At 45.1% G+C, this 14,335-nt stretch overlaps 1 protein-coding gene across 8 annotated transcripts in view; it reads left to right on the forward strand.

The window, feature by feature from the left end:
* SCML4 (Scm polycomb group protein like 4) overlaps nt 1-1,618 on the forward strand; it is a 100,029-nt gene extending 98,411 nt beyond the window's left edge. For 7 of the 8 annotated variants that reach the window (XM_086317464.1, XM_086317466.1, XM_086317467.1 and 4 more), the window contains one exon: nt 1,318-1,618. In XM_086317464.1, coding sequence (XP_086173590.1) covers nt 1,318-1,443 — 126 coding nt within the window. In that variant the 3' untranslated portion in view covers nt 1,444-1,618. The remainder of the gene's footprint in view (nt 1-1,317) is intronic. The other variant, XM_086317465.1, reaches the window with a different exon arrangement.
* The last annotated feature ends 12,717 nt before the right edge of the window (nt 1,619-14,335 follow it).

The raw sequence follows: 14,335 nt of genomic DNA on the forward strand, positions 1-14,335 counted from the left end.
GAGAGGAGTCAGCAGAAGTCTAGGCAGTGAGTAAAGAGAGAACATTAGGCAATGAGGCCCCTGGGAGGGCTCACAGATGAGCTTTGCCTTGCTACCAAGGACATGGAGTGTGAGTGACACAGAGTAGGTGCTTCTCTGGCTGAACAGCTTGGCTGGTTAGAGGAACGGGAGGGGCTGATAACACTTGAAGTTATGTGAGTCCTGTATGTGCCTCTTCTTCCCACCCGAGCACCTAAAATCTCCACCCTCTCTCTCTAGTGATCTGAAACTAGCACTATAGATGAAGGAGGAAACCCAGCCTTACTAAGTTTGTGAACTCAGCATACAGTCTGGATGGGTTACCATTTTCAGAGACAAATGGGAGCAATTTCAGGACCTCAAAGGATTGGCTTTCCCTCAGTATGTGTTTGTGCTAAACCCTGGGATGAAGCAGGTGCATTTTTTAGTTGTGTGCCACCTAGTATTCTTGACAGGGTCAAAAAGCACCTGAAATCCCTTTTAGATTGTCATTAGCAATTTGATAATCCGTTGAAAGCTGGTGGGCTTGCCAAGAATAGAAACCAGCAATTAGGATGATGAATGGAAGTCAGGGCCTTATACTAGCGCCTGGAATGGAAAGGGAACCACTAGTTTCAGGGTCTCATGAGATGATATTTTGTCTTAGTCAGTTCAGGCTGCTGTAACAAAGCACCGTAGACTGAGTGGCTTATGAACAACAGCAATTCATTTCTCAGTTCTGGAGGCTGGAAGTCTGAGGTTGGGTTGCCATCAAGGTCGGCTTTCAGTGAGAGCCCTCTTTCAGGTTTTGGACTGCTACCTTCTCATTTCATGAGGACACTAATCCCCTTCAAGAGGGCTCCACCCTCATGGCCTATGCACTTTCCAAACTCACACCTCCAAATACCATCGCTTGAGGGTTAGGATTTCAACATATGAATTTGGGGAGCAGTTGGGGAGGACACATTCAGTCCACTGAAGCTTTCTCGCTCCTACAGCCCTAGATTGGATAAAGAGGTAAACATATGCATGGTATTGGGAATATGGCTGGGATTAGGTTAGATTCCTTCTATCAGGACAGAGCAGGAATATGAAAGATCCAGTGGATTATGACCCCAGGGCGAATGTGGCATGACGAGCACATAGTATTTGTGGGCTTTCATTTATTTTTTGAAGACACTGCTGTGGGACCAGGAGAGTATACATCTAAGTAAATCTATATTCCCTTACCTTATTTCCTGACCACACTCTCACCGTGGCCACTATTTGATTACTTTGACCACCTTCTGGGTTTTCTCTTTTCTCATCCTGTTCCACCAGGAGATTGATGGCAATGCCCTCTTGTTGCTGAAGAGTGACATGATCATGAAATACTTGGGCCTGAAGCTGGGGCCTGCGCTGAAACTCTGCTACCATATTGATAAACTGAAGCAAGACAAGTTCTGAAGGTGTTTAAAAGACACAAGCAAAGTCCAGACAGCAGAATCTCCAGACCATCTGCCTTACCAACATCACCACCATCACAAGGACTCTCTTCTGAAAAAGAACTGTCACAAAGGCTTGGTCTTTTTTTTTTTTTTTTTAATAAAACTCATAGTTCTTGACCTTTTAAAAAATTCAACATGGCCCTTTTGAAAGGTTCCTCTGTTTTAATGATTTGCCAAAAAATTACCCAAAAAAGGCCCATTATTTTTAAACATTTCTAGTTGGTTTGTTGCTCTTAGGGTAGGTCCTGTTTTTATAATGAGAGTTTGGGGAACTGAAGGCTATCACCCAAGGAGGACCTTGGAGATTTCCAAGCATGTGGGAAGAACCTTTGTCTCCGCAGGCTCTGTGGGGATGCCCACCACAGCAGCTCCCCGTCTTTAACTCTGACCTGGAGACCTATCATTGTCAACCTTGCTTGATTCAGCTCTGGAAGCTGTCTTCTGAGGATAAATGCCTCACCTTGCACTATCCGGAAAACTTGAATTCTTTTGCTCTCTGAAAGAGAAGAAGAAGAAAAAAAATCTTTTCTATTCCTAGTTATCTGAAGTACTGTGTTGCCCCACTAGGGGGCAGGCTGCCAATGTAATTTCAGGACCCTCACTGCAGCAGCCTGATATTCAGTACCCAGTGGATGAATTAGGGTTTCTGGGAACAAGATCTAGCCTACACAGACACAGAGAATTTATTCCACAGTCAGCACCACAGATTGCAATGTGGGAAGAAACCATCTTCTAGAAGGTTCTTGTTCATAACCAGTCATTATCGAGCGACTGAGATGCACAAGCAGCAAAGGCAAAAATTTGGAAGCACGTTCTTCCCAGATGGGGCTTTGGAGTCCCTTCTCTTCCAGAGTCCTTACTGAGGTGTCAATGTTTTGGCACACTATAGACTCTTAGTGACATTTAGCCACATCATTTCTTTCAAAAAGAAAAAGCTATCCCAACTAAGCTTTGAAATCGGAAGGTGTTGATTTCTAGTTACACTGTGGGATTATATAGTTGTATCTGTGGCTAATTTTAATAATAATAGCATGTATACAGACATGCTATTATTGGGTTTAATTCAATTTACAAATCGGTTTTCCTTTCTCACTCTGGAATAATAGAAAAAAATTGATTTCTACCCCTTTGCAGCTGTGTCCAGGGAAGGGCAGTGAATCCACAATTTACTAGGCAGAAGGGGAACTGCATCTCCATTCTTCTTATCTTCTCCTTTCTCTCTTTTCCTGTCTCCTTTTTCCTTCCTCTCTCACTGAATAGGAAACATATCTTCAAAATGAATTCGTCTTTGCCATGGGCATATCCTCTTCTGTAAAAAAAAAAAAAAGAAAGAAAAAGAAATCCATATTGTTGGTCATGAGGAGATGAATCTTAGACTTTGTGTTCCCTGGGAGGGGGAGGATCAACGATAACTCCAGACCTCCCTTGGCCCAGTGATCAGAAAAGGCACACCGTCCTCAGGATTCAACCTGGACAGGTGTCTCTCCGGTGAGTAGAGCAGGAGGTGAGTGCAGCCTCCCACCCCTCTACTAGGACTTCCCTGGAGGCTCAGTGGTAAAGAACCCACCTGCCAATGCAGGAGATGAGGGTTCGATCCCTGGGTCGGAAGATCCTCTAGAGAAGGAAATGGCAACCCACTGCAGTATTCTCGTCTGAAAAATCCCATGGATAAAATCCCTAAGAAACCTCCCATGCCATGCTCTTAGACCCATTTAATGAGTGATATTTGAGGAAGCACCTCAGAGCAGAATCCTTTTTAGACACACAAACAGTGGCTGACTTAAAGTGCGACAGAGAAGGGACAGAAGAGAATGTAAAGGACAGAGGAGAATGTCCTAAAACTGCCCACGAAGCTGAGCTGGAGTTATCAGGCTACAGAAGAGCTGAATGTCTGTCGGTCCCGGCCGCTGACTAAACTATCCTGAATCAGGCCTTTACGATTTTGAAGCAATAAATTGACTCTGTCTCTCTAAGTTTGCTCATCGTGAAGTGCTCACAGCTGGTCTGGAATTAAATAGTCTCTCTCAGAAAACCATGGGGAGTGTATATATTCAGAACAGCCAGGATGAAAGCAGTGAGATCCAGAAAAATTCCACCACAACCCATGTTCCTCACTCCAAACCCACTGAGACTTGTGGTGCCTCTTCCATCAACATATACCCTGTATGCTGTTGTTTGCTAAGGCATGTCCAGCTCTTTTATGACTCCATGGACTGTAGCCTGCCAGGCTCCTCTGTCCATGGGAATTCCTAGGCGAGAATACTGGAACAAGTTGTCGTTTCCTTCTCCAGGGGGTCTTCCCAACTCAGGGATCAAACCCGCATCTCCTGCATTGGCAGGCAGGTTCTTTACTACTGAGCCACCTGGGAAGCCCTGTACCTCATACAGAAACTTTCCAAACTTTCTACCATTCTTGCTAGTTCTTCCCTTGGCACAAAAATACCGACATTGGTGCCACCAAGTGAAAATCATCCTCAAACAATATTGAGGAGACACTTGGAGGAGTTTTCAGGGGAGAGAGATTTTTCCATCTTGAGAAAATTGGGTCCATGTTCATGTGGATCTGCTCTCACAGAGGTGCTGTCTTATTTTGCTTTAAACTTTAAGCAAGACAGATTGCTGCAGCCATGATATTTAAGGTTTGACTTTAAAAAAATCTCATTACTCTTAAAATGAATGCTGCCACATCAGAGAATAACCCAGGGAGGAAATTCTTCCTTGCCTGTTTTTACACTGAGATGCAATTAGCTGGCCAAATTATTGTCGTCAATCCTGCAATTATAATTAATTTTCACCCTTTTCAAAAATCTTGTCAAACCAGGCAGATAAATAGCTTAGCAAATGTAAAACATGCCGGCCATCTCCGCTACATGGACCTTACAGAGTCAGGCCATGTGTGTCGCTCTGATCCAAATGGGAGCTTATTTGGGGGGAGGCCTTGCGCTTGTACAGATGTGGTACTTGTTATTCTATGGCAGTAGCTTCGCTTCAGGTTGTGGTGAATAATGATATAGTTTTGCATAATTTCAAATTAGAGTGTGTGTGTGCGCGGGCGTGTGCGTTCATGTTCGAAACATTTCCAATTATACTTGTCTGTTAAACACTTAAAAAAAATCTGAGACAATTTTATTGCCTAAGGCATTTAAAATATTTTATAAAGCACATTATTCCTTTTGTGAAGATTTTAGGTGAAAGATGTGCATTTCGTATGTGTGTGTGCGCGCGCGCATGCAGGCACATGCGTACTTCCTGGCAGTGCGGTGGGAAGAGCCTTTGAACGTGGCTGGGAAGGTATCAGCTCTCGCATTTGCTTTGTTTCTAATGCCTTCTCAGTTCTGTAGCACTGAGGTAGAATCCGCCCCAGGCAGCAGGGTGCACCCTTGAGGCAGCTGGCGGGCGGTGCTGGGATTCTGGACCTGCCTGCTGTCAGGCACTGACTGGGCGCACCAAGCCAGCCCAGGCTCTGCTCCCCGTGACTGAGAAGACAGGCCTCGCCAGGGAGCCCACTGGGCTCCTGAGCGCCTGGTACGGTGCCCGCCAGAGCTCCACGCACTCCCATCATTTCCCGGCAGCAGGGCTGTCCGGTATTTTCCTTTACAGCAGGAGAAAGGAATGGGACGCTCCTCAAGAGAAATAAAGAGGATAGTAAAATACACTGGGAAGGAAGACTGAGTTGAGATTGGCGAACGTGAGGAGGAAACTGAGGAGAGGAAGCCAAAAGTGACTGTCTTAGAAAGCAGACACCCCTCTAACAGGCCCAACTCTTTCAGCTACAAGGACCTATTTTTGTATTTATGTGCTGTATGGAATATGGAATATTTCTCTTTTTTAATTAAAATTATTTTTCTTATTACTTTCTGAGATTGTTTTAAGGAGAATTTTGTTATAGCTCTGAAGATAAGATTGGAAATGCCCAAAAGTGACCAGGGACTCAAATTTAGTCATTGTCAGAAGGTCTCAAAAGATGGAGACACTTTGTTTTCTTTCTAAAGAACCAGACAGGTTTCCATCCGTGCGAGAAGGTGAGTTGTGATACTTGCTCTGACCAGTGCTTTTTCAACTTTTCTCTGATGGGCTTAGGGGAGGAGGAGAGACTCATTGTTTTCCCTTACACCTCAGATAACAAGACAGAAGATGGGGAAGGAGGAGATGATTTTTGGTTAAGCAGAGGGATGAACACCTGTCTGTGGGCAAGGTTTATTTGTAGTTACTAACACACTCCCAAGAATTAACACAACCCTGCTGTAGTCTTGCCACAGCCCCGGTGGCAGGGGAAGACTGTGCTGAGAAGACGGGTGCTGAGCCCCGCAGATGGTCAGCCACCTAGTGGTACAAAGAGTCCTGCTCCCATCTCGTGACGTCACCCCAGCGGCTCCTCTCACGTGACTCCTGGCCACACTGCCCCAGGAAGAGGGCTGGGAGCCCCCGCTTCCAGGGTGCCCTTCCCTCCAACCTTTATCCTAATCGAAGACGATTCCTTCATGGACAATTGGAAGCTGGATTTTTTTGAAATCTAGCATTTACTTGAAAGAGAATCGTTCTTATTTATTGCCACCAGTTAAATATTATGGAAACATGTCTGCTAACAATTTGCTTTGTGTAATTTGTTCTAATGCTAATAAGCAACAGCTGGGACACTTCCTGTGGTGAATTCCTTTGTGGTTACAGTGGTATTATCACACACGGACTTCACCAAATCGCTGAACTTGAGAAGAACGCTCACTCCGGCTCTCCCAGGCTGCAGGAAATTCCCCTCACTTAGAAGCAGTTCTGGGCAAAGCATTTTTTTTAGAGGAGGGTGTACTTTTCCTTGACTCTCTGCTTCTGAACAGGCCTGCAGACCTGTGCTCTTCAAGTCCCATCTAGAGAGCCTGGGATTCTCCTCCCTCTCAGCCATGAGCTTGATCTCCTCCAGAGGAAACACAGCCAGCAGAGCTAAAGAGTGACACCTTCCTGCAGGTCAGTGCATGGTGCCCAGAGTGAATACAGAGTAAAGACTGAAAAACGCAGTGGAAGGTGGTCTTCTGTCCACCTCATGTGGGCTGTGCCTTCCCCACCGGGCCACCATCAGCAGACGAGGCCCGAGAGGAATGGAGATGCATCTGAGAGCCAAGAGCTGCTCAGAGTGGATGAAGTGATGACAGCAGACAGTGTGGGCATCTTCCCTCTGAAGGGTCTAGACGTACCACTCAGACCTGCTCAGGGCCGCCGGCCCACCGTTCTCTGCTCTGTAGCTCCACCTCATGGCCTGAGCCTTTGTATTGTTCCCCATATCAGATGCGTGTTGTAAAGGCCAACACAAACGCCTTCTATTGGATCCTACTTTGGAACACAACCAAAGCCTTGCTTCTCCAAGCAGCTCACTATGAAATAGCAGACCCTCGCTGGGTGTCATTTTACAGTAAGCATATGTGACCGGAGGCTACCTCCACCATAAATGTAGCATCCTCAAACCTCAGGTGGGCCCCACCTCCCCCTCCAATGCTGGAATGCCTTCCCTACACCCCTGAGAAATGGCTCTGCCTGACCACTTCCCCTTAGGGGGAGTTCAGTCCCATAGGAAGTGGCTTATTTCTCTGTTGGACGGCTCTGGTTGTGAAAACGTTATTTCTCAGGGAGACACAGATGTCTGTGAATCAGACACAGACGTTTGAGACGAAGCCAACTCTGCAATCTTTCTCTTTTCAACGGAGCTTGTCCGTGCAGTAACCACACCTATAATACAAATTGACATTGGCAAGTAGGCCCCAGCCCCACTATATTAGCGTAGAGGGGCAGACAGTGTGTATAAATGGGGGACTTAGATAGGTCATGGCCATCAGATTCATCAGCCCTGTCAGGAAAAACTATCGAAATTCTTGCGGCCTCACACACACAGAAAAGGGTGTCCTGGGAGAATCTTTACTGTAGTTGTAAATCTGGCTGTGGTCACATAAGCATGTGAGTTAGAAAAGATTGCATGAACAAATCTGTAAGTCCATGTTCCTCAAAAACTGGAAAAGACGTGGAGGTCCTACCTCTTAATTGTACTCGCTGGTGATGTAATAAACTAAGGAAGCTTTAGTTTAGACAAAAACAAGGTCTGTTGTGAATTTAAGCAAGAGTGATGGAGTTTATGACGCCAAGCCCAAGCTTGTGTGTGCATGCCCTGGCAACTGTGTATTTGTGAGTTTGTGCAATAAGAGGTGGGAATTGAGGAAGGTATGAAAAGGGATTGCAAAAGGGAGCTTTTGCTTTCTAGAGCGTTCTTATTCAGGAGAACTATCGAGCAATGATTTAGAAATCAGATCCCAAAGTAACATGTAGATTATGTAGTTTGCTGAGATAAAATTCTAGATAATGGAACAGATTCTCTGAAAATATTTAAAACTTGGTATTTGGAAAAAGTAGCTACCATCCAGCAGCTTGCCTCGTGGCACCTGCCATATAAAAGGTACCTCATTAATATTCATCGGCTGAAAGCAGGAATGCTTGACTAGTTTTCATATTTTATTCAAAAAAGCCACTGATTTCCTTTTGGGACACCATATCTTTACTGAAAGGAGAAGTGCTGAAGGGCGGAGGCCAAAAGAAGAGCTGAAGCCTTTCGTTTCCTCTAGTTTCCCAAACGCTCAGGGAGGTCAGACCCTCAGTTGTAAACTCCATCTCACTCCTCTTTTCGTCTTAGGATCTCACATTCTCAGTGGCCTCATGTGCTACTCAAAGTATCAGAGAATAACAATAGACTCTTTCCAGCTTTACTATTAAGACATCTTTTCCTTCCTAGTCCATGATGGCTCTCAGCACTGAGTAGGGTTTCCATGGGCTGGTTAATCACTCGAGGACAGTCAGGGTCCCCGGGAGTCAGAGGGCATGTCCGCTGAGCCCTGCACTCCCAGTGCCTTGCTGACTGTGGAGAGGGCAGGTCAGCAGAGCTGACAAGCCCCCCACAAGCCACTCTGTCATCTCTTGGTGGTGGCCCGGTTGGGAAGGCACACCCTACAGGAGGTGGTAGGGGACCACCTTCTCCTGCCTTTTCACTCTTCACCCGTCTTTACCCTTGAGAGCTGATTTGGAGAGATCAGGGGCTTCTGTCTCTCCCACATAGTTACACAGGAGCATTGAAAATAGAACTACGTGACAGACTTTTTTTCCCCACAACCACACCAAATTTTGGAGTGTTTCACTTTCAAAGAAATCAGCTCAAAAGCCTGAGCATGTGTCCCAAGGATGTTGTCATTGCTTAGAATATTTCTAGTGCATCTCTTTTGGGGGTCATCTTTAGAAGCTAGAACACATTCTCGTCAAAGTGGAAAGCCCATTGTCGTCACTTGAGGGTGGATTCTTTTTTCTTTCTGGAGTCAAAGGGATTGGGTTCATGTCTGCACAGCAGCACAGCTGATCGACTTGAGATGTCAGTGTGTCTCCATACTCATCAGTTCGTCTTTTCCTCACATTTCCTTACTGGATGCAGATGGTCTGAACAATAACAGCCACAACTCATTTGTTAACTTGAATATATCAGTATAAGGAGCTGCACCGCAGAGACTGCTTTGGAGGGCAACATCACCTGGATGAACATTCAACATGTTCATTGTAAAGCTCGTTTGTAGTTCGCCGCTGTATCTCTAGGCATCGTAAGCTCAGGATCTTGTGACTGTCCCTACAGCCCCAAGTGGCAGGGGAACTGGGAGGAAGAAGCCTTGGGGGACACCTGGATGGCTCACCTCCAGGGGAGAGCCTTCTCCCACTGGTTCTCACCATTCTGGAGGCAGATTATGGTGCAGTGCGAAGAAATGAGCCCTCCGAGTTGCCTCATACCCTATCTCCTCATCTGGAAAAGAAGTGGGATCCAGATGTCCTTCAAAGGCATTTACAGATATTACTTCCAGCAAAGGCCAGTGGGGCTGTTGGCTCCTCCATATTCTGTTTTACGATTTCCAGCTTCTGCCTCTCCTCCTGTCTGACCTTGTCTAGATGTTTTCTCATTCTCTTCTCTCACTGGCCCATTGTGGTTGTTCAGTCACTCAGTCGTGTCTGATTCTTTGCAACCCCATGGACTGCAGCACGCCAGGCTTCCCTGTCCATCACCAACTCCCAGAGCTTGCTCAAACTCATGTCCATCGAGGTATTGATGTCACCCAACCATCTCATCCTCTGTCGTCCCCTTCTCCTCCCACCTTCAATCTTTCCCAGCATCAGGGTCTTTTCCAATGAGCCAGTTCTTCCCATCAGTGGCCAAAGTATTGGAGCTTCAGCCTCAGCATCAGTCCTATGGCTCCTCCTCAAAGCCACTGAAGTATCACTGTGATACCCTTTCTCATTATTTTTACTTTCCATTTCTTTCTTTCTTTCTGCCTCTGTGTTTCCTTTGTTTCCTCTTTTCTGTTTTTCTCCATTCCATCCGCTCCAGTGCCTTGGGGGAGAGAGAGGAGAAATGGAGAGGGAAATAAAGAATTAACAAGTAACCTCTTCCCTGCCTAACTGGGCCATCCTGGCCCTTGCCTGCCTCCCACCATCCCATCGTTAGCCACCTACAACATTCCTCAGCTCTGTGGTGCTTCCGGCCCAATCTCCACCTGCTCATTCCACTCTTCAAGGTCCTGCCCTCTCAGTCTGTCCTTGAGTTTGGGAACAAGAGTCCTGTCCCTTTAATGGCTTCACTCTGGATTCGCCCTGACATTTCCCTCCTAGGCCTCCTCAGCCTTCGCCCAGCATCGGCCCTAGTGCCCACCCTGTCAGCTGTCCCTCCTCATTCAGCCTCAAAGGCCAGAGCCAAGTGACCTGGAGCCGCTGGGACACACACGCCTCTTGAGAAGCATGAGTTGTTTCTCCCAGCGGTGCTGGCTCCTGTAGCCTGCATGGAGTCACTCTGCCCTCCAGAAGCAATGCTGTCCATGCTACTGTTCTTCATAGAACATGTAGCTCTGTCCAGACCCGCTGAGCACGGATTGCACCTCCCAGTGACCAAAACCAGGCCAGGGTCTCCGTTTAAATGAGGAGGGCAGCCAGGATCAGAGGTGAGGCACAATGACCTACATCAGAGGCACTTCTAGGGTGAGGGTTGTTTTTAGGCATTTTACAAGTCTGCTGAGATGTGTGCAGTGTTAAGGGGCTTGTGTCTCAGTAGGGGAAGATGATGACATATTTCGCAAAGGAAAATGTGGTTTCGACGGGGGAGAAAGGCAGCAAAATTCTGGAACAAGGATGCTCTGTTCCTGGCCTTTATCTAACACTGTCATACCTGCTCAAGGTCTTTCTAGAAATCAAACTTGTTTGCCTCCGCAGGAACCGAAAGTGTCTCTGCTCAAATGTGAAAGAGTTTGGAGAACTTTGATTTCTTTCATTCTCCACTGTTTACTAAGTCACAGTACTTAATTTTCTGTCAACTTCCAGCTATATCTTGGATCACATGAGGATTTTAAAAAATGAGCTCTTCTTATCTCATCCTCCAGATCTTTTGAAATAGCAGTTGTCTTATATAGTGTATATTTTCATTTTATAATTATTGGTTGATTAGATTATTTCTTTCCTGTATATACATAAAATAATTTTATTAATACAAAGATTTTATACTAAAAGTACATCCGTAGATAAATTGACTTTTTATTCCATACACATGAAAACTAAATAAATAGATGAAATAAAATCATTTCATCATAATTGTATTCTGTTGCAAATTTTTCTCCACATTGACAGTGAAAACTTTTTAATAAGGTCCGTTTTAACATCACAAAGCATCGTGAGGCTAAAAGTTTTGTGTTTTACTATGCTAGGTTGTGATTATCTGACAAGGCTCTAGGTAAATAACGAGGAATTCTGAGTAAGTGGAAATCATTGTGTACTAAACTCTCGAGATTGAATGATGATGATTGAAATGTTGTGCCTTTTGTTTGGTAAGCTGAGGAGTTTATATTCAGATTCTTTCTTTCAACTCAGCCTTAGTTAATTTCACATTTCCACCTCCTTATTCTGTGTCTGGTCCTCAATATGCCAACACAGGGGACCCTCTGCTCTCTCCACCTGGGGGACTGACTGCAGCTGCTCACTTTCTCTGGTGAAGTTCTGCTTTTAATGAAGGTGAAAATAGGCCATCCCCTCATCTCAGTAAGAGAGAAACAGGGTTGACTCCGTCCCTTTTCTCAACCTAGATGGTCTCTCCTCCTTTCTAATTAAAGATTGTGAAAGGGTGCGTTTACATGGATGTTCACATGAGTGCTTGTGATTGAGTTTGTAAATTTGAGGCAAAGTTCATCCAGCATTTACTGGATGATGGAAATTTTTACAGCATTTGCTTGTGCCGAGGCATGTGTGCAAGAAGGGCCTGGTGAGTGTGATGCAGATACTCTAATTACTTGAAAATCCACTGTGCTTTTACTTTTTATGGTTAGAAGTTAATTCTGGAACATTACTTCAACTCCCTGCTTTATTTAGAAGTGTGCAAGGAATGCAGAGCTTCGATTAGGAAATGGTGTTGTCTTAGGATCTGGCTTTTTTATTTTTAAAATACTAATGGATCTAAATTTGCAGACCAGAAATCAGTGAATGGAATTCATTGTAATGGGGAACAGTATTTACATTAGACAGAGCAGTAGACTCTATTATCTGGGGAAAGAGCGGCTCCTTAATTTTTGCTCTTTGCGAGCATGATGCAATCAGTGTTTCCTGACATTGGGACAATCCTCTCACCTCAAAGTGTTCCTGTGTAGTTGTGTCACATGATGGGAAATTGTAATAGGCAATTTGGTTCTGTAATTCGGTTTGCAAAGCATGCAAACATAAGATAACTAGGTTAAATGCAATAAGCATTACACTAAGGTACAAAAACACGTGGGGAGAAAAGATGCTGTGTCCGTAACTTAGAAAGAACATGAATTTTATTCCTCATGTGCCTCAAGGTGTAGATCTTATTAAAGTTATTTATCCTCTAGTTTAATTTCATCACACATTGTCCATACAGATGCATTATCTGTGTATGAACATACATGGTTTTTTACCGCACATATTTCCAGTTTTTCTCTTACTTGTAATGTGCAGGCTCCAATGAACTGCATTCAGGAGTGAGCTGATATGCTTATTTGTTACAGCGTACAGTGCAAATGGACTATTAACAAATAGACTGTTATGTGAGACACCATATCAAAATGTGCTTTAAATTTTTCAAAACCTTTTGATTATCTGTAACTCTTTGCCTTTGACAATTCTTTCATTATTTAGGGGTCTGTTTTTAATGTATTCCCTTAAATGGTCACTACAGGTACATGATAGATATGTACAGTTTCATTACATAAACACTACTGGCCTTAATGATTTTAATATTTTTCAGGTGCTTTTTCCCCCCATTTTTGATGCAGTATTTTTTTTTTTTTTTCTAGCACAGTGTATCATTGACCTGGGACTGATTCAATAAAATTTCTGAATCCTAAGATTCCAAGACAATGCAGTATTTTCTGTTCATGCTGTAAAAAGTATTTCTGTATTTTTAATAAAGAATGGAATTTCTATGAGCCTCTGTATATTTTATCTGATCAACTTTTTAATGTTCATTATTATTACATTAGGACTAGTTCCTGTAAGTGGCTAACAAGGAAAAGTCTTTCAGATGAAGGTTGTTGCCAGCCAAGACCCCAAAGGCCTGATTCACAGCTGTCTGGAAAGCCACTCCCACCGGCTGCCTGAGGCCCAGCCCCACAACTGTACAGGAGGGACTTGTTACAGGAGCCTGCGGGTCTCTGCTGAGTACACTTCATATCTCCCCGGATCTTCTAATTTCAGCTCATGACTACAACCGGGCAGCCCCTGGGCAGGGAAGGAAAACTCGATCTGGTCGGAGGCTCAAAGTGAGGGTCCCCCAGGGGTCATCTCAGACCAGGATCTTCTTCTAGGTCAGTAATCAGAGACAAGAGGGCTGCCTCCTGTGACAGTTGGGAAGATTAAAATTGCAATGCTTGGACAGCTCCTCAAACAGCGTCCTTTGAATCTGGAATCCTTGTTCCAGGCTGTTTACTCCCATTGGTTGTAGCTGTTTAGGGGTCATGGCTCCTCCTGGTTTTTGATCCAGCCCTCACCCTGAGTGGCCAGTTCCCTGCCCAGAGGCCTCCCACCCATCCCTGGCACTTTGCAATAATCCCTGACAAGGGCAACGTGGTTCTCAATGAAACAATCCGGGATGGGGGATCCTCTCATGTCAGTGTTCTCTGGGCTGGATAAAGCCAGCAAGAAAGGTTTGGGGACAGCTCTTGGGAAGGGTTGGGGTGCAAATCTCCAAAGCCTTCTCCCACTATCTGCCATGCTGCTGCTGCTAAGTCGCTTCAGTCATGTCCGACTCTGTGCAACCCCAGAGATGACAGCATACCAGGCTCCCCCGTCCCTGGGATTCTCCAGGCAAGAACACTGGAGTGGGTTGCCATTTCCTTCTCCAATGCATGAAAGTGAAAAGTGAAAGTGAAGTCGCTCAGTTGTGTCTGATTCCTAGCGACCCCATGGACTGCAGCCCACCAGCCTCCTCTGTCCATGGGATTTTCCAGGCAAGAGTACTGGAATGGTGTGCCATTGCCTTCTCCAGCTATCTGCCATGGGTTTGCTTAAAACTTAATAGCCTCTGAAAATATTAACCTTACTATTTGCCCTGCCTCGAACACAACCATTTTCAAACTCATCTCTCCCTTCTCTCCTCCAGTCCAGGACCAAGCTAGTGGCCTTTCTCACATGTCCATGAGCCCCTGAGCCACCCCAAGAAAACCCAGGCACACAGGTCCTAAGGATCCCTTCCCTGAGCCTGCTCTTCCCCAGTTGTTAGATGAAAGCTCTGAAAACCCACCTTCCATGACTAGTTTTTTCTTATTTTGTACCAACTGTAGTATCCTAATTAT

This window comes from Bos grunniens, chromosome 9 (assembly GCF_055505025.1).
Source record: "Bos grunniens cultivar Pamir isolate PY7600 chromosome 9, Bosgru_T2T1.0, whole genome shotgun sequence".
In the NCBI taxonomy this organism is placed as follows: Eukaryota; Metazoa; Chordata; class Mammalia; order Artiodactyla; family Bovidae; genus Bos; species Bos grunniens.